We start from the raw sequence: 24,138 nt of genomic DNA, 5'->3' as shown, positions 1-24,138 counted from the left end.
TTGTGGCACCCTGAATCAACTTTTGTTTTTGTGCCCTCATCTTGAAGCCAGTCTTTATGGTATGAGCATAGAGAATGGTTCTATGCCTGAAGAAAGTTGGTGGTGTAGGTTAAGTGTCATTGCTTACCCAGTTTTTGGAGCTGGTGTTACCTTTCCTCCCTAGGAAAACTGGACTGCCAAAATGTGACCTGTTGCTCACATGGAGTCTCTTAAGGTGATTTCACTTTAAAAACAAACAAACAAAAAGTCTTCTCCCTTAACATAGATGACACCCCTACCTTACCAGACCCTATTTGCAAAGTCCTTAATTCTTAATTCTGCCACCCTCCCTCCTGCAATCGCAGTCACAACAGTTATTAGGGATTCCCCTGGTGTCTAGTGCAGTAGCTCTCAACCCAATCCTTGAGGCACACCTAACCAGGTGGGTTTTCTCAGGAAATATGTATAATCAAGATTTGCATATAATAGGGGCAGCGCATACCAATTGCTTATGCATATTCATTATGGATATCCTAAAAACTTGACTGCGAGAACTGCTGGTCTAATGAATGGGCAAGAACGATCTCCATTAATTCCTGCCTTGCCGGCTGCCAGCTTCAAAATGAAATCTCTCAATACATAGCGGAAGTTTCACGGTATCAAGTCACCAAATAAAGTTGTAAAAGAAGATGGTTGAAAATATTATATGATATAGAGGCCATTCTATTGAGAGATTTCACTTATTTTTTTGTCTGTAGTAAATGTGACTGGCTGGCCTAGAAACTCATTCACAGAATATCTGCCCTGAATGTGATGATTCCAATATATGATATACTACATTATGCCTTTCAATTTTAATGAAAGCTATAATTCACTTTGCAGCCCTGTATTATTTTATTAAAGTATGATTTCTCCATTCTCTCCAATTGCTTCTTTTTCAGATTCCATTCTACAGGGAAATCTGCACGCAGATCCAAGCAGGGGAAAAGTGTAGTAAGCTGGCAGGTTACTCAGCTGTGTATCGTGTCTGTTTCGGCATGGCCTGTTTCTTCTTTCTTTTCTTCTTGCTGACTATCAGAATCAACAATAGCAAAAGCTGCCGCGCCTATATTCACAACGGGTAAGCTGAACATTGGTGCCTGGGGATGTGATGTATTCTAGTGATATAGTATTAATGGTGAATTAGGAGAAATCCTGAGATGTGAGATGTTCTTCAGCTATCCCTGTTTCTCTGTGTGTCAGTAAGAAAATCCTCCCCTCTCCCCTCTGCTTTTAGTTTTTGTTTTTTGGGAGGCCCAGCAGTTTCTTCTGCTGTGAGCTTTGCCATACTCAGTGCTGGGATCTGGTGCCATCATTCTTCATTCACAACTGTCTGGAAATCCCCTCCCCCCTCCTTCATTTTATATCTCCTCCCACCTCACCCAGCATGGTCACTGCAAAGGTAGTCCTTGGTAGTGCTGCCCGATTCACTGATTTGAATTGATTCACTGATTCACTTCGGTGAATTGATTCAAATCAATTCATTATCAGAGAAAATCAAAATCACCGATTCAGCGACCAACACCTCCCCCCCCTCCCACGGTGAGACCTACCAATATCTCTGAGGCCTCCTAAAGCAGCAGCAGCAGCAGCACTACCATACCATACCTATCACACCTCTGTGGCCTCCCCATGCCGGGGCTTTCCCTCTGCCACATCATTAGTGACGTGGCAGAAGGAAGCCCTAGTAGAGCAGGCCATGAAGCAGCCTGTTCAGAGTGCCACCGCTGCTGCTGCTTTAGGAGGCCTCAGAGGTAAGTCAAGTTTCACAATGGAAGGGGAGATGGGGTACTACTACACATGGGGGTCAGTGGAAGGAGAGGAAAGATGCTGCTCAGGGAGATGGGAGGGGAAGAAAGATGCTGCACATGGGGAAAGAGGAAGAATTGTTGGGGTGAAGGATAGGAAGGGAGAGATGAAACAAAGAGGTAGAAAGGGTTGAGAGGGAGAAATCCTTAATATGGTGGAGGGGAGGGAGACATGCTGAAGAGAGAGGGAGAAATGTTGGACATAGGGTAGAGGGCAGGAAAATGGTGCATAGGGAGAGAGAAAGAAATGTTGCACATTTATAAGAGAGGAAAGGAGAGATGCTGCATGGAGGGGAATAGAGAGGTTTGGCCCAGGGCACAATGCAGGGGGGGAGAGAGAGATAGTAGACAGTGGGAAAGAAACAAATGGTGGATACTGTGGAAGGTTGAAAAAATAATTTTATTTTCTGTTTTGTGATTTCAATATGTCAGATTTGAAATGTGTATCCTGCCAGAGCTGGCGTTAGACAGCAAGCATGAGCTAGGACCTAACAGAGAGAGAAAAAAGTATTTTTTGTTTATTTTGTTTATACCATAGCACCAGCGTGGGGTTGGAGAGGGCAAAGGGGGTGGGGGTGGAATGGATAGAAAGACTACAAAATAAAACCACCAGGATATTTAAAAAAAATTGCCCGATTGTGTGAGAAAAGCAAATTAAATTGAAAAATCGATTCAATAGGCTGAATTGAAAAAATTTTCCCTGAATTGGGCAGCACTAGTTCTTGGCCAGGGGCTTCTTCCAGAACTCTGCAAGCATGGACCCTAAAAACATCCACGAATGGTGTGTGTGCAGTTCTATAGGGTACTTGCATATTGTGCCATATATTTGTGTAAGTTATTGAATACTTGCATGTGTGCAAATGCACATTCATAAATGCTAAGTGGCACATGTATCCCCTGTAGCAACAAAGAAGGACCCCCTAAGGGGAGGGGGGGCAAATTTTCTTTTTTCTTGTATTCGGTGATGTAATTAAGCTACATTATGGTTTTGAACTTTATGTTTTTACTAGGTTTTTCTTTATTGACAAGAATACTGTGTATGATATATTTGTTTTTCTTTTCTCAAAATTTAATAAAGAAATTACAAAAAAAGAAATACCTATTGATTAACTAATACTTAATATATTTGATAATGAATCTGACTTCTGGGCAGACTGGATGTACCACGCAGATCTTTATCTGCCATCATTTACTGTGTTAGTATGTTATGTGTAATTCTGTATTAGCCATTGCAAAGTAGCCTTGATTGCTTACTTTGGATTTTAATGCTGTTTCTAATTAATTTAATCTTATGAATGGTGCTGGATACCAAAGTCCTTTACCTACCATAGTACTAGCATTAGAAGATCCCATGCACTATCCTAGCACTAGGAAAGAGTTTTTCTGTTTCCTTTAGGTCTCTAGTCAGTTTACTGTGGACTGAGCTTACATCACCTACTCACATTGGTGACTCTTCTAACCACTAGAGTTGGGGTTTTCTTTGGCTGTCACGTTTTAAGTATCTGCTCCTATGTCTTCTGCTCTGTGGGCTGTCATTGTTTTCTGTACTCATAGTCACTTGGTCTCCTTATCTTCCTCTCAGACAGTTTGGCTGAAATATATGTGAGAGTGCATTCAGTGCATTACCATTATATATCTGATATATGTGTAATCGTGGAGGGACATAATCGAAAGGAACATATAAGTCCATTTTCGTCAAAGTCCAAAGTAAAAAACAGCTTAGGACACATTTCAAAAAATACGTCCAAATTTTTTTCCCTTTCGAAAATCGTCTAAGTATATGTCCTACCGATCTGATCATCCAAGTCGCTAAATCGTCCATCTTTATACCACATTTTCGTCTAACTTTTCATCCAAGTCAAAAATGCCTAGAACAAGCCCTGTTGGACATGGGAGGGATCTGCAAAGTGATGGACTGAACACCCAGACATGGCACCTAAATAGTGGGGTACCTTAAAGGGCACTGCTGTGAACTTCACAAAAAGGGTGCCATGTCATCATCTCACTACAGCTCCCTTATAGGTCACGGTGAGCCCCCCAAACTACCTCCAGAATCCCCTAGGCCCACTTATCTACCACCCTAATAGCCCTTATGGCTGCAGGAGCCACTTATATGCCAGTAAAAAAGGGTTTTGGGAGTGTATAGGGGAGTGCACATGTTTCAATATCAATGCAAGGATTACAGGGGGTTATGGGCATGAGGGCCTCCTCTCCATGGGTCCCTAAACCACCCCCAAGACGACTTAAGCCGCCTCTGTGCAGCACGACTAGGCTTTCCTATGCCAGGCTGCCAGGTGATAATGTTCTGGATGCTGAATTTTAAAGGTGTGATTACAATTTTTATGGGGTTGGGAGGGAGGTCAGTGATCACTTGGGTAGTGTGTGTGGGGGTCTGTATTATGTGTTTGCAGTGCTTATCTGGTGACTTTAGGTGGGTTTTTGTGACTTAAACCATGTTTTAAAGGTCTAAGTCACAACGTCCAAGTGCTGTGCTGTATAACTTTCAGTTATGCATGCAGTATGACTAAGTCTAAGCCTGCCCACATCCCGCCCAAATCCCGCCCTCGACACTCCTCCTGACACGCCCCGTTTAGCTATGGTCGTTCAGCGGCACTATGAAGGCCTAGGTCGTTTAGAAATATGTCCAAAACCCGGTTTGATTATTGGCACTTGGACGTCTTTCGTTTATGATCATCCAAGTGCCGACAGGCCAATTTTTGGACGTTTTTCTCTTTCGATTATGAACCCCATACTGTATAACTGTGCCTATGTATGTAAATATGAGAATTATTTATCTTGTGCTCCATCTGTAAGGTCCAGTCTATATGGTTCTTCCTGCAGTTCTGGCTTATTTAGATAAATAATGTAGATAGTTTGGTTATGATCACAAATTGTTATGGTGAGTTAGGTTTGAGCTGACTTATGAGTAAACATGTTTCTTTCCCCTGCAGGTTTTGGCTGTTTAAGTTCATATTTCTAGTAGCCTTGTGCTCAGGAGCTTTCTTCATTCCTGACCAAGATACTTTCCTTGAAGGTACGATATACTGCTTCTTCTATTTAGAAAATTATGGCTGGCTTTCTTTTATGTTTAATATTCTAGCCTTACTGATGGTTTTCCAAGCTTCGGTGATATCTCATGGTTTGCTTCAGCTGTGCTGGCAGCTCCGTGAATAAATGGTCTGGGCCAGTGATGAAATCTTACTTTCATTTCCTCTTTTTCGAGGGTTTTAAAGCTATTTGAGTGAACTTTCTTTAGCTACAGACCTGTCACGTCTAGCAGAGCTGCTAAACCATCCATTCCTGAATGGAGTTTTCAGGCCTTCCTGGCAGTTCTGTGAACAAATGGTCTGGACCAGTGATGAAATGTTACTTTCATTTCCTCTTTTTCCAGGGTTCTAAAGCTATTTGAATGAACTTTCTGTAGCTACAGACCTGTCACGTCTAGCAGAGCTGCTAAGTCCAGTCCTGAATAGAGCTTTCAGATATTACCATGTTGTGACCTTTTGTTCTTCAGTGCTGCTTTCACAAGATGTTCAAGGACCATGGTAGTGGCATACTATGTAGCCAGACCCAGAGTAAGGGTAGTGGGTGCTCCAGGTGAACCTTCAACGCCCTTCAATTAATTTTCAGGCCCCTAGCCTGCAGCCCTCCAAGATTTTGATAATTTAATCAACAATCGTGGTCATCGTGCACAGATCGTATAAAAATGCAGATTGCTGATGGTTCTTTCAGTTATGTAGCTGTCAGGACCTGTTGTTTTGTTTTGTCTGTAACTGCTCTTTGCTGCTCTGAAGAAACCGCTTCCCAAGTCAACTCCTTAGTCTTGCCAAAGGATTGTCCTTTTCCTGTGTGGCTCTCCAATGACTGGAGGACAATGTTTGTCATTGCCCCTCCCTACCAAACACACCACATTGCAAAGATCCTGTGGTTTATTGTGTTTTGGCCTTTCAGCTCTCCATCACCCTTCTGCCCCTGTAAACCATTGTATTCAGATTCAGTTTCAAAACCCGGGACCAGTCAAAGACTGGGTAGTATAGCAGCTCTGATTTTTCTCATCCAGTGAGTAGAGCAGATGAAACAGTTCTTACTCTTGGGGGTCAAAGTAAAGCTGGTGAGCAAGATGCAGAAAATATATATTCTTGTGTTTGCCTACTTAGTTAAAATTATGGTAATCATGTAGGACACTTTATATATAGCTCCAGTATCTCTAGTAGACTGTTGTGTGCTGCGATATTGTTTTGGTTCAAGTATTTTAGAGGTGGGGAGAAAGAGGGTTTAACTAGTTTACTGGGTTATTTGGAAATTGGAATTATTTTTCTGTTTTTTTTTAATTTTCATATGTCATATTGTGTAGTTGGAACTGTTTCTTATTATATTTTGATGATATTCTTTTGTCAACATGCTGGGAAAAACTGCATATATTAATCAGTGGTTCCTTTTTGAGCTGTCATTGTAAGCTTTTGTTAATTTCAATTAAGAGAATTTGCAAAAAAAAAAAAAAAAACTCACTTGGTTCCTCCAGGTTAATTAGCTGAAAGTCACATACACCTGGCAGTTAATTGTGACTGGATAAAGAGCTTCTGGAAATGAATAAAATGTAGAATATGATGGCAACAAAAGGCAGAAAACTTTATCTATATACCGATTCCTGTTACAATAACACAAACTCTGTCCTTCCCCCCCCCTCAACTAAGGATCCTCAGTGCTTGTCCCATGCTTTCTTAAATTTCCAGTCTACAGAAAGCGAAATTATGCTCCTTCATGTTGACAAGTCATAACTTTTTTTTGCACCAAAAATGTGAGTATTGGAGCAGTTGAAGTCTACAAAATCTTGAGTGGAGTAGAACGGGTTCAAGTGAATCAATTTTTCACTCCGTCAAAAATTACAAAGACTAGGGGACACTCAATAAAGTTACAGGGAAATACTTTTAAAACCAATAGGAGGAAATTTTTTTTTTCACTCAGAGAATAGTTAAGCTCTGGAACGCGTTGCCAGAGGTTGTGGTAAGAGCGAATAGCGTAGCTGGTTTTAAGAAAGGACATTGCTGAAACAAGGCTGCCCTGTGAACTTCTAAAAGCTAAGTTACTCACCATTTCATATTCTGCTCTTTTCACTGGTTTTCAGCATTATATCTGCTTAATTTCTCTTCTCCTCCCTGTTTCTTACTAAAAAAAAAATATAAAAAAGCACAAAAAAATCCTTCTCTTTCCTCTGTTAAATCTTATTTCCTCTTCCTGCAGTTTTGTTTAAAATACTGTGTTTTAGGTGGTATAGAGCCGATATTTCTGGTGCCTGTGGCTCAGGGTGACTAAAGTAGGGAAAATCTGTTATAAATCCTGTGTTTTAGGGTAGCACTGATAAAACCTGCATTTTTGTTTAAAATACTGTGTTTTAGGTGGTATAGAGCCTATATTTCTGTCTTACCAGTATTCAGCCATTGTTTTCTGCTGATTAGGTGGAGAAGGGAGGGGTTCTGTTTTACTTCTAAGGTTAATTGCATTATCTTTGGGACATTGCTGAAACAAGGCTGCCCTGTGAACTTCTAAAAGCTAAGTTACTCACCATTTCATATTCTGCTCTTTTCACTGGTTTTCAGCATTATATCTGCTTAATTTCTCTTCTCCTCCCTGTTTCTTACTAAAAAAAAAATATAAAAAAGCACAAAAAAATCCTTCTCTTTCCTCTGTTAAATCTTATTTCCTCTTCCTGCAGTTTTGTTTAAAATACTGTGTTTTAGGTGGTATAGAGCTGATATTTCTGGTGCCTGTGGCTCAGGGTGACTAAAGTAGGGAAAATCCTGTTATAAATCCTGTGTTTTAGGGTAGCACTGATAGAACCTGCAGTTTTGTTTAAAATACTGTGTTTTAGGTGGTATAGAGCCTATATTTCTGGTGCCTGTGGCTCAGGGTGACTAAAGTAGGGAAAATCTGTTATAAATCCTGTGTTTTAGGGTAGCACTGATAGAACCTGCAGTTTTGTTTAAAATACTGTGTTTTAGGTGGTATAGAGCCTATATTTCTGGTGCCTGTGGCTCAGGGTGACTAAAGTAGGGAAAATCTGTTATAAATCCTGTGTTTTAGGGTAGCACTGATAGAACCTGCATTTTTGTTTAAAATACTGTGTTTTAGGTGGTATAGAGCCTATATTTCTGGTGCCTGTGGGGTGACTAAAGTAGGGAAAATCTGTTATAAATCCTGTGTTTTAGGGTAGCACTGATAGAACCTGCATTTTTGTTTAAAATACTGTGTTTTAGGTGGTATAGAGCCTATATTTCTGTCTTACCAGTATTCAGCCATTGTTTTCTGCTGATTAGGTGGAGAAGGGAGGGGTTCTGTTTTACTTCTAAGGTTAATTGCATTATCTTTGGGACATTGCTGAAACAAGGCTGCCCTGTGAACTTCTAAAAGCTAAGTTACTCACCATTTCATATTCTGCTCTTTTCACTGGTTTTCAGCATTATATCTGCTTAATTTCTCTTCTCCTCCCTGTTTCTTACTAAAAAAAAATATAAAAAAGCACAAAAAAATCCTTCTCTTTCCTCTGTTAAATCTTATTTCTTCTTCCTGCAGTTTTGTTTAAAATACTGTGTTTTAGGTGGTATAGAGCCTATATTTCTGCCTTACTAGTAGTCTTACTTATAGTCCCACCAACCCCAGGGACCACTATTCATATATAGAGACCCATATAATCAGGACTTCACAACCAATCAAGATGACCTTTATTCTATGCAATCACTGTGGTGCTTTAATTCCAAGACATACTATTTGGAGGCTTAAGGCTTGCCCCATCTGTCTTCAACTTGCCAGTATTAAGGAGGAGCTCTGCAAACTTAAACAGGAATTGAATACAATTAAAGCAGCTTCCATCACTCCACAAAATCATACCAACTTACCACCTCTACCTCAAAGAATAAAACAGCCCAGGAATAAATGGGTCACAGTAGGCTCAGGAAGACTGTGACATGTAACACAGAAACATCCACCTTCACTAATATTACCTCTACAGAATTCCTTCGCTCCACTAGTGCACTGCGATACTCAGGAAAACAGAAGGGAGGTGGGACTGGAACCAATGAAGGAAACTCAAGAGAACAAGAGCACCCTAAGTACAAATAAAAAAGCCAAAAACAGAAAACTATTACTGTTGGGGGATTCCATCATCAGAGGCATTAACCTTGGAACACAGGGCGAGGAGTCCAAAATAGTGAAATGTCTTCCAGGATCCTCAGCTACCAGGAGTTCCAGGCAAATACTGACTATAATTAAGGAAGAAACTAAGGATTTTAACACTGATGTTGTTATCCATCTGGGAACAAATGACCTGGCCAACAACTCCACACTTGCAGCACAGAAAGCTTTTCGGGAGCTTGGTGAGGGCGTGAAACCTTTTGTAAAGACTTTAGCTTTTTCTGAAATACTGCCTGCATATGGAAAAGGAGAGCAAAGAATGAAAAACACAGAGGACTTTAATAGATGGCTCAGAGCCTGGTGTCATCAAGAAGGCTTCAGGTACATAGGAGGATGGGGAAATACATGGAAGGACAAGAAGCTATATTGCACTGATGGGCTACATATTACTACAGCAGGAAAAAGAAACCTTGCAGAGAAATTTAGACAATATTTTTCCAGGCATTTAAACTAGAAGGTGGGGGTGGTGTATGTACGAAGGACAATTATAGAGACCACCCCCGGCAAAAGAAAAGATGTGATAGTAGTAAAGGCTGCAACATAAGCAATATCAGCAACTCATTTCTTAGTATTGCAACGGAAAGTGAAACGACACAAAAATCCATACGAAAAAGGAGATTATTGCTGAAAAATAGCTGGAAAGCGATGACCACAAATGCTCGCAGTCTAAGCAACAAAGTTCATGATCTGCAAGCCCTGATATTAGAGGCAGATCTAGATATTGTTGCTATCACAGAGACATGGTTCAGTGAATCACATGGATGGGATGCAAACATACCGGGATATAATCTTTTTAGGAAGGACAGAGATGGTCATAAAGGTGGAGGAGTAGCTCTCTATGTAAAGATCAATATCCAAGCGACCGAAATGCAAGGGACCTGGGGAGAGGAAGAAGCGATATGGATTGCTCTGAAAAGAGAAGATGGAACTTCTATCTACGTGGGTGTAGTCTACAGACCTCCGACTCAATCGCAGCAAATTGATAAGGATCTGATTGTGGATATCCAAAAGTTTGGAAGGAAAGAGGAGGTTCTGCTGTTGGGAGATTTCAACCTGCCGGATGCGGACTGGAATGTTCCGTCTGCGGAATCGGAAAGAAGTAGGGAGATTGTGGATGCCTTTCAAGAGGCTCTGCTCAGACAAATGGTGACGGAACCCACAAGGGAAAAAGCGATATTGGATCTGGGTGCTCACCTGGGTAGTAGCGATCATCAAACGGTTTGGTTTGATATAACGGCTAAAGTGGAGAGCGGCCGCACGATACTTAAAGTCCTAGATTTCAAACGTACGGACTTTAATGCAATGGGAAAGTACCTGAAGAAAGAGCTGTTAGGATGGGAGGACATAAGAGAAGTGGAAAGACAGTGGTCTAAGCTGAAAGGAGTGATAAAAATGGCTACGGACCTTTATGTGAAGAAAATCAATAAAAACAAAAGAAAAAGGAAGCCGATATGGTTCTCCAACCTAGTGGCTGAGAAAATAAAGGCGAAAGAGTTGGCGTTCATGAAATATAAAAAATCCCAAGAAGAGGAGAGCAGAAAAGACTACAGGGTGAAACTGAAAGAAGCCAAGAGAGAGATACGCTTGGCGAAGGCACAGGCGGAAGAACAAATGGCTAAAAATGTAAAAAAGGGAGATAAAAATTTTTTCAGATATATTAGTGAAAGGAGGAAGATAAAAAATGGAATTGCTAGGCTAAAAGATGCTGGGAACAAATATGTGGAGAGTGATGAGGAGAAAGCAAATGTGCTAAACAAATACTTCTGTTCTGTGTTCACAGAAGAAAATCCTGGAGAAGGACCGAGATTGTCCGGCAAAGTTACACGAGAAAATGGAGTAGATTCTGCGCCGTTCACGGAGGAGGGTGTTTATGAGCAACTTGAAAAACTGAAGGTGGACAAAGCGATGGGACCAGACGGGATCCATCCCAGGATACTAAGGGAACTCAGAGAGGTTCTGGCGAGTCCTATTAAAGACTTGTTCAACAAATCTCTGGAGACGGGAGTGATTCCTGGGGATTGGAGGAGAGCGGATGTGGTCCCTATTCATAAAAGTGGTCACAGGGATGAAGCAGGAAACTACAGGCCGGTGAGCCTCACTTCAGTTGTTGGAAAAATAATGGAAGTGTTGCTGAAAGAAAGGATAGTGTATTTCCTTGAATCTAATGGGTTACAGGATCCGAGGCAACATGGCTTTACAAAAGGTAAATCGTGCCAAACGAACCTGATTGAATTTTTTGATTGGGTGACCAGAGAGCTGGATCGAGGACATATGCTAGATGTAATTTACTTGGATTTCAGCAAAGCCTTTGATACAGTTCCTCATAGGAGGCTGTTGAACAAACTTGAAGGGCTGAAGTTAGGACCCAAAGTGGTGAACTGGGTCAGAAACTGGCTGTCGGACAGACGCCAGAGGGTGGTGGTTAATGGAAGTCGCTCGAAGGAAGGAAAGGTGACTAGTGGAGTCCCTCAGGGTTCGGTGCTGGGGCCAATCCTGTTCAATATGTATGTAAGTGACATTGCTGAAGGGTTAGAAGGAAAAGTGTGCCTTTTTGCAGATGATACCAAGATTTGTAACAGAGTAGACACCGAAGAGGGAGTGGAAAATATGAAAAAGGATCTGCAAAAGTTAGAGGAATGGTCTAATGCCTGGCAACTAAAATTCAATGCAAAGAAATGCAGAGTAATGCATTTGGGGATTAATAATAGGAAGGAACCGTATATGCTGGGAGGAGAGAAGCTGATATGCACGGACGGGGAGAGGGACCTTGGGGTGATAGTGTCCGAAGATCTAAAGGCGAAAAAACAGTGTGACAAGGCAGTGGCTGCTGCCAGAAGGATTCTGGGCTGTATAAAGAGAGGCGTAGTCAGTAGAAGAAAGAAGGTGTTGATGCCCCTGTACAGGTCATTGGTGAGGCCCCACTTGGAGTATTGTGTTCAGTTTTGGAGACCGTATCTGGCGAAAGACGTAAGAAGACTTGAGGCGGTCCAGAGGAGGGCGACGAAAATGATAGGAGGCTTGCACCAGAAGACATATGAGGAGAGACTGGAAGCCCTGAATATGTATACCCTAGAGGAAAGGAGAGACAGGGGAGATATGATTCAGACGTTCAAATACTTAAAGGGTATTAACGTAGAACAAAATCTTTTCCAGAGAAAGGAAAATGGTAAAACCAGAGGACATAATTTGAGGTTGAGGGGTGGTAGATTCAGGGGCAATGTTAGGAAATTCTACTTTACGGAGAGGGTGGTGGATGCCTGGAATGCGCTCCCGAGAGAGGTGGTGGAGAGTAAAACTGTGACTGAGTTCAAAGAAGCGTGGGATGAACACAGAAGATTTAGAATCAGAAAATAATATTAAAGATTGAACTAGGCCAGTTACTGGGCAGACTTGTACGGTCTGTGTCTGTGCATGGCCGTTTGGAGGAGGATGGGCAGGGGAGGGCTTCAATGGCTGGGAGGGTGTAGATGGGCTGGAGTAAGTCTTAACAGAGATTTCGGCAGTTGGAACCCAAGCACAGTACCGGGTAAAGCTTTGGATTCTCGCCCAGAAATAGCTAAGAAGAAAAAAAAAAAAAATTTTTAAATTGAATCAGGTTGGGCAGACTGGATGGACCATTCGGGTCTTTATCTGCCGTCATCTACTATGTTACTATGTTACTATGTTTGGACAAGTTCCTAGAGGAAAGTCCATAGTCTGTTATTGAGAAAGACATGGGGGAAGCCACTGCTTGCCCTCTATTGATAGCATGGAATATTGCTACACCTTGGGTTTTGGCCAGGTACTAGTGACCTGGATTGTCCACCGTGAGAACAGGCTATTGGGCTTGATGGACCATTGGTCTGACCCAGTAAGGTTATTCTTATGTTCAGTTTTCTACCATTTTTCTGTTGATTTTAATGAAAAAGTGACTGACTGCTAATATGTGATACCAAGTAGGCTGGTGTGAGATATACAGTACATTTTCCTTTCAGTGATCTGAATATTATGTATTAAGTAACATACCTATGTGATTATAAATTCAAAATTTAGGTATGTTATTTATCAGGTAGTTGGGTGTTTGGGGAGGATATTGAAAATAGATGCTTAATGTTGTTTTCATAGAGCACTCCAGTCCTAGAATTTCACGTACACTCAATTTGTTATCCCAGGACTTCAGCAGTTCCACTTAAGGCCTAACATATCTCATAGCCCTAAGATTTATGCACCAAAATCATCATTAGTCCTTTATTTATATAAACAGCTCTTTTCATCTTATTTCATTAATTTCTTTCTTAATATATCCAAAAATCGATTTTCACTTATCTTTTTAGATAGTACCAACGGCCAGGGGGTCATGTGCCCACAGGTTTTGAGAGGAGGTGGGTGATGCGATCCACAATCAAAACAATTGTAGGCCCTTGTAATTTGATATATGTGGGCCACACTAGTAACCCTATCAAATTATATCTTTATGAACATGTCAAGAATTTCTATACAAAATATGCAAGTTCCATTAGTGCAACACTGGCAAAAGAAACATCACAAGTGGAAGATATTAAATGAAGAACAATAGATTCCATAACAGAAGGGTGGGTGGGTAGTAACTTGGAGAAAGTATTAAATTATAAAGAGCAACAATGGATATACACATTGAAAACAGTACCCCCCCCCCCCCTCTCGATCTCATTGCTAGGATCAAATGGGCGTCACTGTTGTAGTTCAGGATGGGTTTGGATTGGAGGACAGATTGGTTGAGTAGGAGGAGAGTTTTAAAGTGGAAGTAGTGACGCTGACACTGTTCTGGTCTAAAGATAGCTGGGAAGAATGGTGGTGATGGTGATAAAAGGTAAATTTGAAATTATTGAAATTTATGGGTGGGAATTTTGAGTAGTACCAAAATGTTAAATGGTTTGTATTGCTTGTAGGGGTATGTCCTTGAAAAAGCCTGCTTGGCAAATCATGTGATAAGGGACACATGATGATTCCTTGGCCATTGGGACTACCAAAAAGATAAGTGAAAATTGATTATTGGATATATCGAGAAATAAATTAATGAATCTAATCTAAGGTACGGCTTGACTTTATATACCGAGTCATCATTCTAAGAAAGCTCGACTCGGTTTACAGTGGTTAACTTAACAAATAGAAACCATAAGGAATAATAGCGAAATCTCAAGAAGGTTAATTTTCAAAGTGTTTAGCAAATAAAGTGGTTTTTAAAGATTTATGAAAAAATAGAAGCAAACCAGAACTCCTTAAAATAAAAGGAAGATCATTCCAAATTTGAGAGAACTTAAAAACCAGAGATTGACTAAAAATCTTGACTCCTTTAATCCCTTTTCTAGAAGGAAGGGCGAGTTTAAATTGTTGGATGCCTCTTGCTAAAGAGAATCTGTAAACATTCCAAGATAAAGGAATAAGAGGAGTAAAGGATTTTGAAAGTAACACAAGCACATTTAAATTGAACTCTAAAATAAACCAGAAGCCAATGAAGACTCTGAAGCAACGGAGTCACATGGTCAAATTTACGTTTCCCAAAGATCAATTTTGCAGCAGTATTCTGAATTAATTACAATCTATAAAGACAGATTTTTGTAATGCTGAGGTAGATAACGTTGCAGTAATCAAGGCGAAATAATATAATTGAACTAAAATGGAAAAATGACGGTGATGAAAGATGTCTAACCTTCCTCAGCATACATAGATTAAAGAAACATTTCTTGACCACGGAGTTTATTTGATCCTTAAAAGAGAGAGAGGAGTCAAAAAGGACTCTCAAAATCTTAGCAGAAAACTCAATTTGTAGGGAGGATCCAGAGACCAGAGCTACAGAAGGAAGAAGACAGTCCAATTTTGGACCTAACCATAATAATTTGGTTTTAGTTGTATTAAGCTTCATCCAGACAGACTGAGCCCAGGCATGAAGTTTGGAGATACAAAGATTTACTTTTGATACTAGATCAGTAATATCCGGATCTATCTCTATCAGTATGAAGATATCATCTGCATAAGTGAATAAAGTTTCCCAAGTTGACAGCTTAAAGATGTTCAAGGTGGTCATATAAAGATTGAATAAAATTGAAGAGAGTGGAGAGTGGAGTTGGAAATATTACCTTCAAAGTTCACTGAATAGGAACGATACAAAATAAATTTAGAAAACCAATCCAAAACTACCTGATGGAGACCTATGTCTGAAAGTAACTGAAGAAGAATATCATGATGAACTACATCAAACGCTGCAGATAGATCAAACTGAATTAGAATAGAACATTTATTTTGGAGATGAATTTTTTGAAAGAAGAGAAATCAGTAGGGATTCAGTGCTAAAGTTAGAATGAAACCCATGTTGGAATGACTGAAGTAAAGAAAATTTCTCTAGATAGTCAGGAAGTTGACCAGCTACAAGATTCTAACATTTTTGTCAATAGAGGTATATTAGCAATTGGTCGATAATGAGAAGGAATTATAGGATCTAAATCTATTTTTTTAGAAGAGGAATAAGTGTTATTTGTCCCATAGAATGTGAAAAGTAACAATTTTCCAAAGAAAAATTCAGTAAAGCAGTTAGCCACGTTATAGCTTGAGGAGAAATATTAAGGAATAAGAGGGAAATAGTTGTTTATGTTAATAAAGGACTAATGATGATATTAATACATAAAGCATAGGGCTGTGAGATATGTTGAGCCTTAAGTGGCACTGCTGAAGTCCTGTGATAACAAATTGAGTATAAGTGAAATTCTGAGTCTGGTAAATAGAACTCAGGATTTTTAATAATTATTGTCTTTGGGAGCTTGGATTTATTGTTGTTTTCATGGCACAAACTTTTGTTTCTAGTTGTATTATTCAGTTGATTCAATTTAAGAAGGCTAGATTTAATTGTTCTGCACATTTTAATTTTCTGAATTATAAATTATTATTATTTTTAATATTTTTTTTGTTTATGTGAAGTCATAGCCCTCCTACTTCCACCTCACTCAGAACAGGTTTGTAGTTGTAGCTATGAGGCTGCTTCAAGGATTTAGAACAGCACTCTCCCATCAAAGTGGGCCTATTTCCCTACACTGTCCCTGCTACTCTTAGACCCCAAAGCCAATCCAGAAGAACATCTCTATCTGCAGTCTTTTTCTTCCCATCCCTGGTCCCAGGCAGCCAGGGCTGCAGAGTTGGAGTCAGAAACAAATTTGATGGAATTGGAGTCAAAGTCAGTCAGTAAAAATGGACCAACTCCAGCTTCAAAATAAAAACTTATACCTTTATAGTATATAGTAAATTTATCATTTTATAATGGTAAATATAGGTTATATTGACCAGTATTTTAGCCTAATGTCAGTAGGAGTTGGAGTCTGAGTTGAAGGTTTGGTGTACTGACTCCACAGTCCTGCTGGCAGCAACACGGACACTAGAGGAGAGCAGGTACCAGGCTAGCTCCCTTGCATTGCATAATCACCTTGCAGCATGCAAGAAGAAACAGTAATATAGATCCCAGCAGCAGATGGCGATAGTGCTACATTATTATTATTTTTTTAGGGAGAGCAGGGAGTTTCTAAATCTAAATAGTAGTAGTAGACGTAGAGATGCTGGCAGTATTGTGGCAATATCTTTCAGAAAGCATCCCAGAGAATGACATAAAGTGGGTCAATTTTTGGGGTTTTCAGGTTATAACTAGGGTTAAGTGATAGGGTAGTTGTTTGTCCACTCTTAAAGATAAAAATAAAACAAAGAAAACAAAGTAAGGTGATCCCTTTTTTATTGGAATAACTTAATACATATTTTAATGAGCTTTTGAAGATAATTCTCCCTCTGAATTTCTGATCTGAAGGTTACCTTCAAATGCTAATCAAAAGTGTATTAAGTTAGTCCAATAAAATGGTAACATCTTTGTGTTGTTTTATTTCTATTTATTAGGTTATAACTAAAAATTCAATTCTCATTTTGGGGGTGCTTTATTGGTATTTCCTAATTTTAAGCAAAAATCAGAAACTATAAACATACCTGAGGATGCGGTTTCTAAGGTTCTTAAGCTGTTAGGTACCCTTCGTAAATAAATGACTTTTTGGGAGCAACACTACAAGTTGGTGTTGCGGCTTTATATTTCTCCTAAGATTGCCTATCTCGCACAATTTCAAGCAACTGCTGGATGCCCTAAATGCAAGTTCCCGGAAGCGGGTTTGGGCCCTATGGTTTGAACTTGCCTTTTGGAACCGCATCCTCACTTTTGCGGAGCAGATTTGGCAGATTAAGATCCGTCGCTCTCCCTCTGTTTCTTTTTGGTGAAATTCCTAATTATCATCTTCGGCAGAAGGGTGCAGGTACCTTTCTTAAGTGGACTGTGGCAATCGCTTTAAAATGCATACTTTTGAAGTGGCTGGATGTGGATGCCCCAGACTTATCCCTCGGGAGGACTCATCTGATTACACTTTTGGAGCTAGATTCACTAAGCCCACCGATCAAGTTCCGACCACTTAGCAACCTCTTTGCGACCTGATTTCCCTCTGACCCGATTCACTAACCTATGTCCCGATCATCCTCCGATCCACACATGCAAGTGATGGGGAACAGCATTCAAATATAGGCAGGCAGTGATTCACTAAAAACAATTAGGGACACCGACTGGGCTGACCGATCCAAAAATAAGCGACTGCCATGCCTTTCCAACTGTCCTGCCTTCTTCCGCCCTGCTTCTCTGCTCTCTGCCCCGATCTCCTGCTCTCTGCCCAACTCTCCTGCTCTTTCCCGCAAGCACAGTTACATCACCAATGCGCTTTCACTAGCTTTTATATAAACACAATAACTACAAAACTGTGTGGAATTGCCAATGTCCTTCCATGCAAGGAAAACAAGTTCTGTGCTCACTCTGGAATATATAAATTCTCAATAGCAATGCCAAAAATCCTTAAAAATTGTCCAATAGGTATAGCCTGCTTAGGACGACAAGGATGACAACTTTTATACTGTAAATAATTGTTCTTATGTACTGATTTAGTAAACACAGTAGTATGTAATTTCCCATGTTTAACCCTTTCAGGACCATAAGGATCGTAGGCCAATTTTTGTGGTTTTGACGACATTTTTATGGTAAAAAGGGCTTGCAGATGCCAAAAAATTGATTTTTTTTGTGAAATATCATTATTTTTATTTAAAAAAATCACACTTCTGGCTTATGGACAGTGTGGCAAGTGAATCTTCTCGTCAATCTAGCAACGACGCTAATGAATGAATGTCGGAACCAGTTTGTTTACATAAAGGCAGTATCATATGGAATCCGTACATATCAAATTTAGAACTGTAGACTATCCCAATCAAAATTTATAGGATTTTAAAGTTATGGGACAAATATGTCCCTTGGTCCTGAAAGGGTTAACCACATCACAAGTAAAAAAGATATTTATGTTTGAGAAGTATGAGATGTAAATTGTTCACATCTAAAGAATTGAGCCATATCAAAAAATAACTGAAAATCTTCTAAAGATGAGTCTATAACAGGGGTAAGCAATTCCGATCCTCGAGAGCCGGAGCCGGTCAGGTTTTCAGGATATCCACAATGAATATGTATGAGATGGATTTGCATGCACTGCTTCCTTGAGATGCAAATTTATCTCATGCATATTTATTATGGATATCCTGAAAACCTGACCAGGCTCCGGCTCTCGAGGACCGAAATTGCCTACCCCTAGTCTATAATAATAATTTTTTAAAAAGTCCTCAATAAATCTATACCAAATTTTCACATATTTAATCCTAGACTCTAGGTCCTAGAGGGATAAAGATGTGTGTCCTCAAAAACTGAAACATACAGGGCTCCTTTTACTAAGGTGCGCTAGCGTTTTTAGCACACGCTGCCCCCTGCGCTATGCATAAAAACTAACGCCAGCTCAATGGTGGCGTTAGCGTCTAGTGTGCACGGCAATGCAGCGTGCACTAAAACCGCTAGCGCAGCTTAGTAAAAGGAGCCCACAAATTTGCAACACTGTACCCCATGTGTTTGCAAATAAAATTTATCATGAAATAAAACATAATTCTTGGTTAATGCCAATTGTGGCAAAAAGTCATCAAAAACTCAGTAGGCACTCATTGAGATCCTATTCTGCAGTTCAGTTTGTTGAATGACGTGTAAAGCTGCAGATTGAGGTATATTGGTGTATAATGCTTTCAAATCCAATATTATAAACCAGTCCGATTGCGACACTGAGCAAAAGTCTGAGGTTTCACCAAAATGAGTCGTATCTAGGATCTAGCATGGTTCACAAAGGGTTTCAAAAAACTGTCCACAGATTTGGACATAATGAAACAATAGGTCTCTCAGGAGGTGATTGTTCAGATTTGTGAATCTTAGGAATCAAATAAAATATTGGAATTTTAGGATGATTCTGATTCTACTTTCAGCTTAAGTAATACGTCCATCTAGAAATCCTTTATTCACAACCTCTTGAATTTGCTGTATCAAATAGTTAGTGGAATCCTGTTCCATCCAAAAGATGTTTATCGGCTTCTTCAATATCCAGTATTGCTGTTTATTCCATAATACTATGGCCTCTCCTTTGTCTGCAGAACGAAGTATAACATCTGTCAAATTGTTCAATCACATCAAAGATTTATGTTGTTCTTTGGTCAAATTCAATGCTCCACCATAGTATAGAAAGCATGTTGTTCTAAATTCCTCAACTCTTAAAACAAAATCTTTAAATGTGGCTATATGGGGGTCCATGGGACCAGGAAAGGTCCATCTAGATTTGCAATGCACAATGGAAACAGTATTGTCTACTGGATGTTGAGAAAAATATAATTTTACTTGTAAATTTCTAATACTATGTGCTATATCCAAATGAGTCTTAAATTAATTATTTTCACAGTGTTATATAATATGTTGCACTTATGCTTCAAAATGAATAAAGATATTAAAATAAAAATATTTTCACAGTGGGAATAAAGGATAAACCTTTATTTAAAAGAGATAATTCAGCCGCAGTAATATTTCTGTTGGCTAAATTAGCTACTAATTGATTTTGGGACTCTAGGAACGTGTCCGAAGACTGCCTCGCTCCTCATGAGGCGCTTGATATCTCAGCCTTCTTCCATAAGAATAACCATACTAGGTCAGACCAATGATCCATCTAGCCCAGTCCTGTTTCCAACAGTGGCCAATCTAGGTCACAAGTAACTGGCAGAACCCCAAATAATAGCAACATTTCATGCGACCGATCAATGCAAGCAGTGACTACTCCCATGTCTGTTTCAACAGCAGACAATGACCTTTCCTCCAGGAACTTGTCCAAACCTTTCTTACACCTAGCTATGCTAACTGCTGCTGTAACCACGCCCTCTGGCAACGAGTTCCAGAGCTTAACTATTCTTTGAGTAAAAAAAAATATTTCCTCCTGTTTGTTTTAAACGTAATTCTGATCCAAGATGGCCGTGCTCACCTGACCTCTATTGAGCCACCTCTTTCCTTTGGCGATACTTTTCGTGATGCTGAAGTGGCATGGGCAGACCACTGCTAGAGCCTTGCAGCAGTTAGAAACACCAGTGGTAGGACCGATAGATATTCTTATTTGTAAAAGAAATCAACTCTGTTAAAGGGTAGGTTTTCTCATACTGAGGATTATTTTCTATAAGCAGTACTAGCAAAAACAAACAAACCACTGGTAAGCAGATTAGTTGCAATTGGAGCAAGTCCTCATAAAATCTATTTTTATTTTGGCTTTCATTGAACTTCTAAAGAGAGAGGAATGCCTTGAAGGTTGTTGTTGTTTTTTTTAAAGTTGGTCTTGGCTGCTTCTACCATTCTGGATATGAATGATTCCAGACTTTAAGGTGCTGATCTTTGTCAGACCCACTTCAAGGCTTCACAGGGGTGATTTTATAAAGTTTTTTCTGCATATAAAGCGTGTTTCACCCACAAAAAATTATGAAATTGCACAGTGGTATACATGTGCAAAGATGTGAGCCAACAAGATCATGTGTACTTTTACATGGACTGTGCAAAGGCATTTCTTCAGGAGTAGTTTGGGCAGAGCAGGACACAGTGCAATGTACATACATATTCTATACAATACACGTGTACACACGTATTGCCTCATTCTATAACAGGTTCCCTAAAGTTAGATGCCAATTGTGCACATCCGTTGTAGAATACTAGCATTTAGGCACAAAACTGTTACAGAATACTGCAAATTACATGCTAAAAGTGCCACATTTTTGCCTGCTATTGCTGTGGCATAAGTAGGCGTGGCTAAAGGTAAATGCATCGATGCCAATTTACACTAGAATCCTAAGAGAACACTTACGTACATTCCCCATTGTTGATTGAGCTCCACTGGCTCCTAATGGAAGCACAATGTTTTTTTAAAATACGTATTTTGGTATTTAGAATTTTTTTAAGGCCAGGTGCCAGTCTATCTGCTGCCACTGATTGTTTTTACACCTTCTGAAAGGTATTGTGTTTGCAAGGTTGTTTGAATCTTCAACTTCCTTCTTTGAGACAAGTAAAACTAAAAAGGTTTCTTACTGTTCTCTTTGCAATGTGTTGGAATCCCCGTGCAATGGATACTAAGTTGAAACTCTGTTATATGAAATTTAGGAAGCAATTGAAAGTCTTTCTTTTTCACAAATTTTTAATGGAATTTACTCCCCCCCCCTTTTTTTTTTTTCTTCAAAACCATGGCGGTAACAGCTTTGACCGTCGTAGAAATTCTGTGAGCGTCAAAACTGTTACCGCTTCATTTTAAAATCTTTTCCTTAGTTATTCCATTGGTAATTCTTGAGCAAAAATGAATTCTTTAAGTTTTTCAGGATCATTAAATATAAAAGATTTATCTTTATAAGTGACTTTCATTTGAGACGGATAAAAAAGTCCATATTTAGCCCCCATCTCTTTTAATGATTATCTTAACTGCAAAAACTTTTGTCTTTGCATAACCATATCTTTCACCAAATCTGGAACAATTATTAGTTTAGAGTCAATAAGGGGGGAAGGGGGTGGGTATTTGTATAATTGGAATAAGTCATTTTTATAAATGTATAAGGGTGGGTGATATTATATTTATTTTATAAGAATTAATTATAAGATGTCAGGTATATTTGTAAGTTATCTTATTATATGTATTGATTGTACCTGTTTTGAGATTTGAAATGAATAAAGATTTTTTTTTTTTAAAAAGAACTGTTACTGCTGTGGCTGGTGCTAAAAACTATGCTACAGTTTTGTACAAGGGGGGGGTTAGTTATCTTAGTATGTTTCTATGAGTTTAACTATTGTTGTGTATATTGGTAGTAGAGAATGACACGGGGATAAATTTTTCCCCGTCCCCTCGAGAACTCATTTTCCTGTCCCATCCCCATGAATTCTTTTCCTGTCCCTGCCCCATTCTTGCATGATCTGTTCTCATCTGCACAAGCCTCAAACACTTTAAAATCATAAGTAGGTTTTTTTTTAAGTTCAAAATGTTTTATTAAATTTTACATAACCACAACAAAACATATGGTGCAGACCTTCAAGTTTCCAAGTTTATTTATAGCTTGATATACTGACCATCACATGTATCTGGACGGTTTACAGTAATAAAAGTTAAAAAATTTAATGTAACTCAAAATTAAAATAAAATAAAATGGGGTGGGTGGGTGGGTAAAGGCTGGGACAAAGACAAGGTTAAGACTGATTATAAACAAAAGGTGGTGGGGAAGGGAGGAGGTTTTAATTACATTGTATAAATAAAAATAAAAGGAGGGAAGGAGGGAATGGATAAAACAAGAGGGAGGCGGGGATGTCACTTCTGAAAAAGCGTTTCTCTATTTATTAGGTTTTTTAAAAAATTTCCCTTTATCAGGTTCTTAATGCCAATTTTGATAAGCGTCTTTCAAAAGGAATGTTTTAAGGTTTATTTTAAATTTATTTAGAGAGTTTTCACTGCGGAGGTATTGTGACATTGCGTTCCACAGTGAGGGTGCGACTACGGAAAAGATGGAGTTTCTAGTATAGGTCCTTGATTGAGGGGACTGTCAATAAATTCTGGTTGGTGGATCTAAGGGCCCTAGCAGGAGTGTGTGGAATGAGATATTTGTCTAAGAAAGCAGGCAAGTGGGAGGTCTTGATTTTGGAGATTAGAAGTTGGATTTTGTACGTTGTTCTGTGAGAGACTGGTAGCTAGTGTGATTTTCGGAGAAGCGGGGTAACATGGCCATATTGTTTTGGCCTTATAAATAAATTTAATCGCAGTATTTTGGATTAATTGTAATCAACGGGTTTCTTTTTGAATTATTCCATGGTAAAGTGAATTACAGTAATCTATGTGTGAAATGATTAGAGAGTGAATTAGAGTTTGGATCGAGGTAGGTTCTAGAACAGAAGTTATAGAATGAATTAAGCAGAGTTTGTAGAAGCAGTTTTTGGTCAGTGAACTAATTTGATCGTGATAGGTAAGATCTTTGTCAAGGATAATTCCTAGAAGTTTGAGATTGGTTTTACAATATACATTTCAGGAGATAGCACCACAATACATTCATTACAGAAACAAAATGAGTAGAATAAAATAATAATTGTAACAAAATAAGTGACAAAAACATGATATGGTCAATAAAAATACACAGTATTATCTGGATGGCAAAAATTTTAGCATACAGGCTTCAGCGGTTGTTACCTAAGCTAATTGGAATGGAACAAAATGGCTTTATGATGAGACGAATATCAAGTGACAACTCCAGGAAGTTTGTAAATGTAATTCAACATGCAACTCATGCTGTTTCTCCACTTTTAGCGTTGGCGGTAGATGCCAAAAAAATGTTCGACAGGGTTGAGTGGAATTACATCTTTGCTATCCTTTCTTGGTTTGGGTTTGACACTGCCTCTATTAACATGATTAAGGTACTCTATACTTCTCCCACTACTCATATTAGAATAAATGGGATTACATCTCCTTCATTCCAGCCAACCAAAGGAACAAGGCAGGGGTGTCCTCAGTCTCCACTTTTGTTCAACCTTGCACTGGAGCCTCTCCTCATTGCAATACGTAACAACCCTAACATCAAAGGTGTTCACTGTGGGAGCTCAGAAGTTAAGTTTTCGGCTTATGCTGACGATGTGTTCATCTATACCACTCCTAACTCTATTCCAGAGCTGATGGCTACAGTCACTGCTTACTCAAAAATC

The 24,138-nt window shown here is 39.3% G+C and overlaps 1 protein-coding gene across 1 annotated transcript in view; it reads left to right on the top strand.

Moving 5' to 3' along the window:
* The window catches only part of SERINC5 (serine incorporator 5), a 182,137-nt gene that overhangs the window by 63,364 nt on the left and 94,635 nt on the right, over positions 1 to 24,138 (top strand). The window contains exons 3-4 of the mRNA XM_033929725.1: positions 921 to 1,099; positions 4,778 to 4,860. Of these exons, the coding sequence (XP_033785616.1) occupies positions 921 to 1,099; positions 4,778 to 4,860 (262 nt within the window). The remainder of the gene's footprint in view (positions 1 to 920; positions 1,100 to 4,777; positions 4,861 to 24,138) is intronic.

Source organism: Geotrypetes seraphini, chromosome 1 (genome assembly GCF_902459505.1).
Source record: "Geotrypetes seraphini chromosome 1, aGeoSer1.1, whole genome shotgun sequence".
Taxonomy (NCBI): Eukaryota; Metazoa; Chordata; class Amphibia; order Gymnophiona; family Dermophiidae; genus Geotrypetes; species Geotrypetes seraphini.
This window is presented reverse-complemented; position numbering and strand designations above follow the sequence as displayed.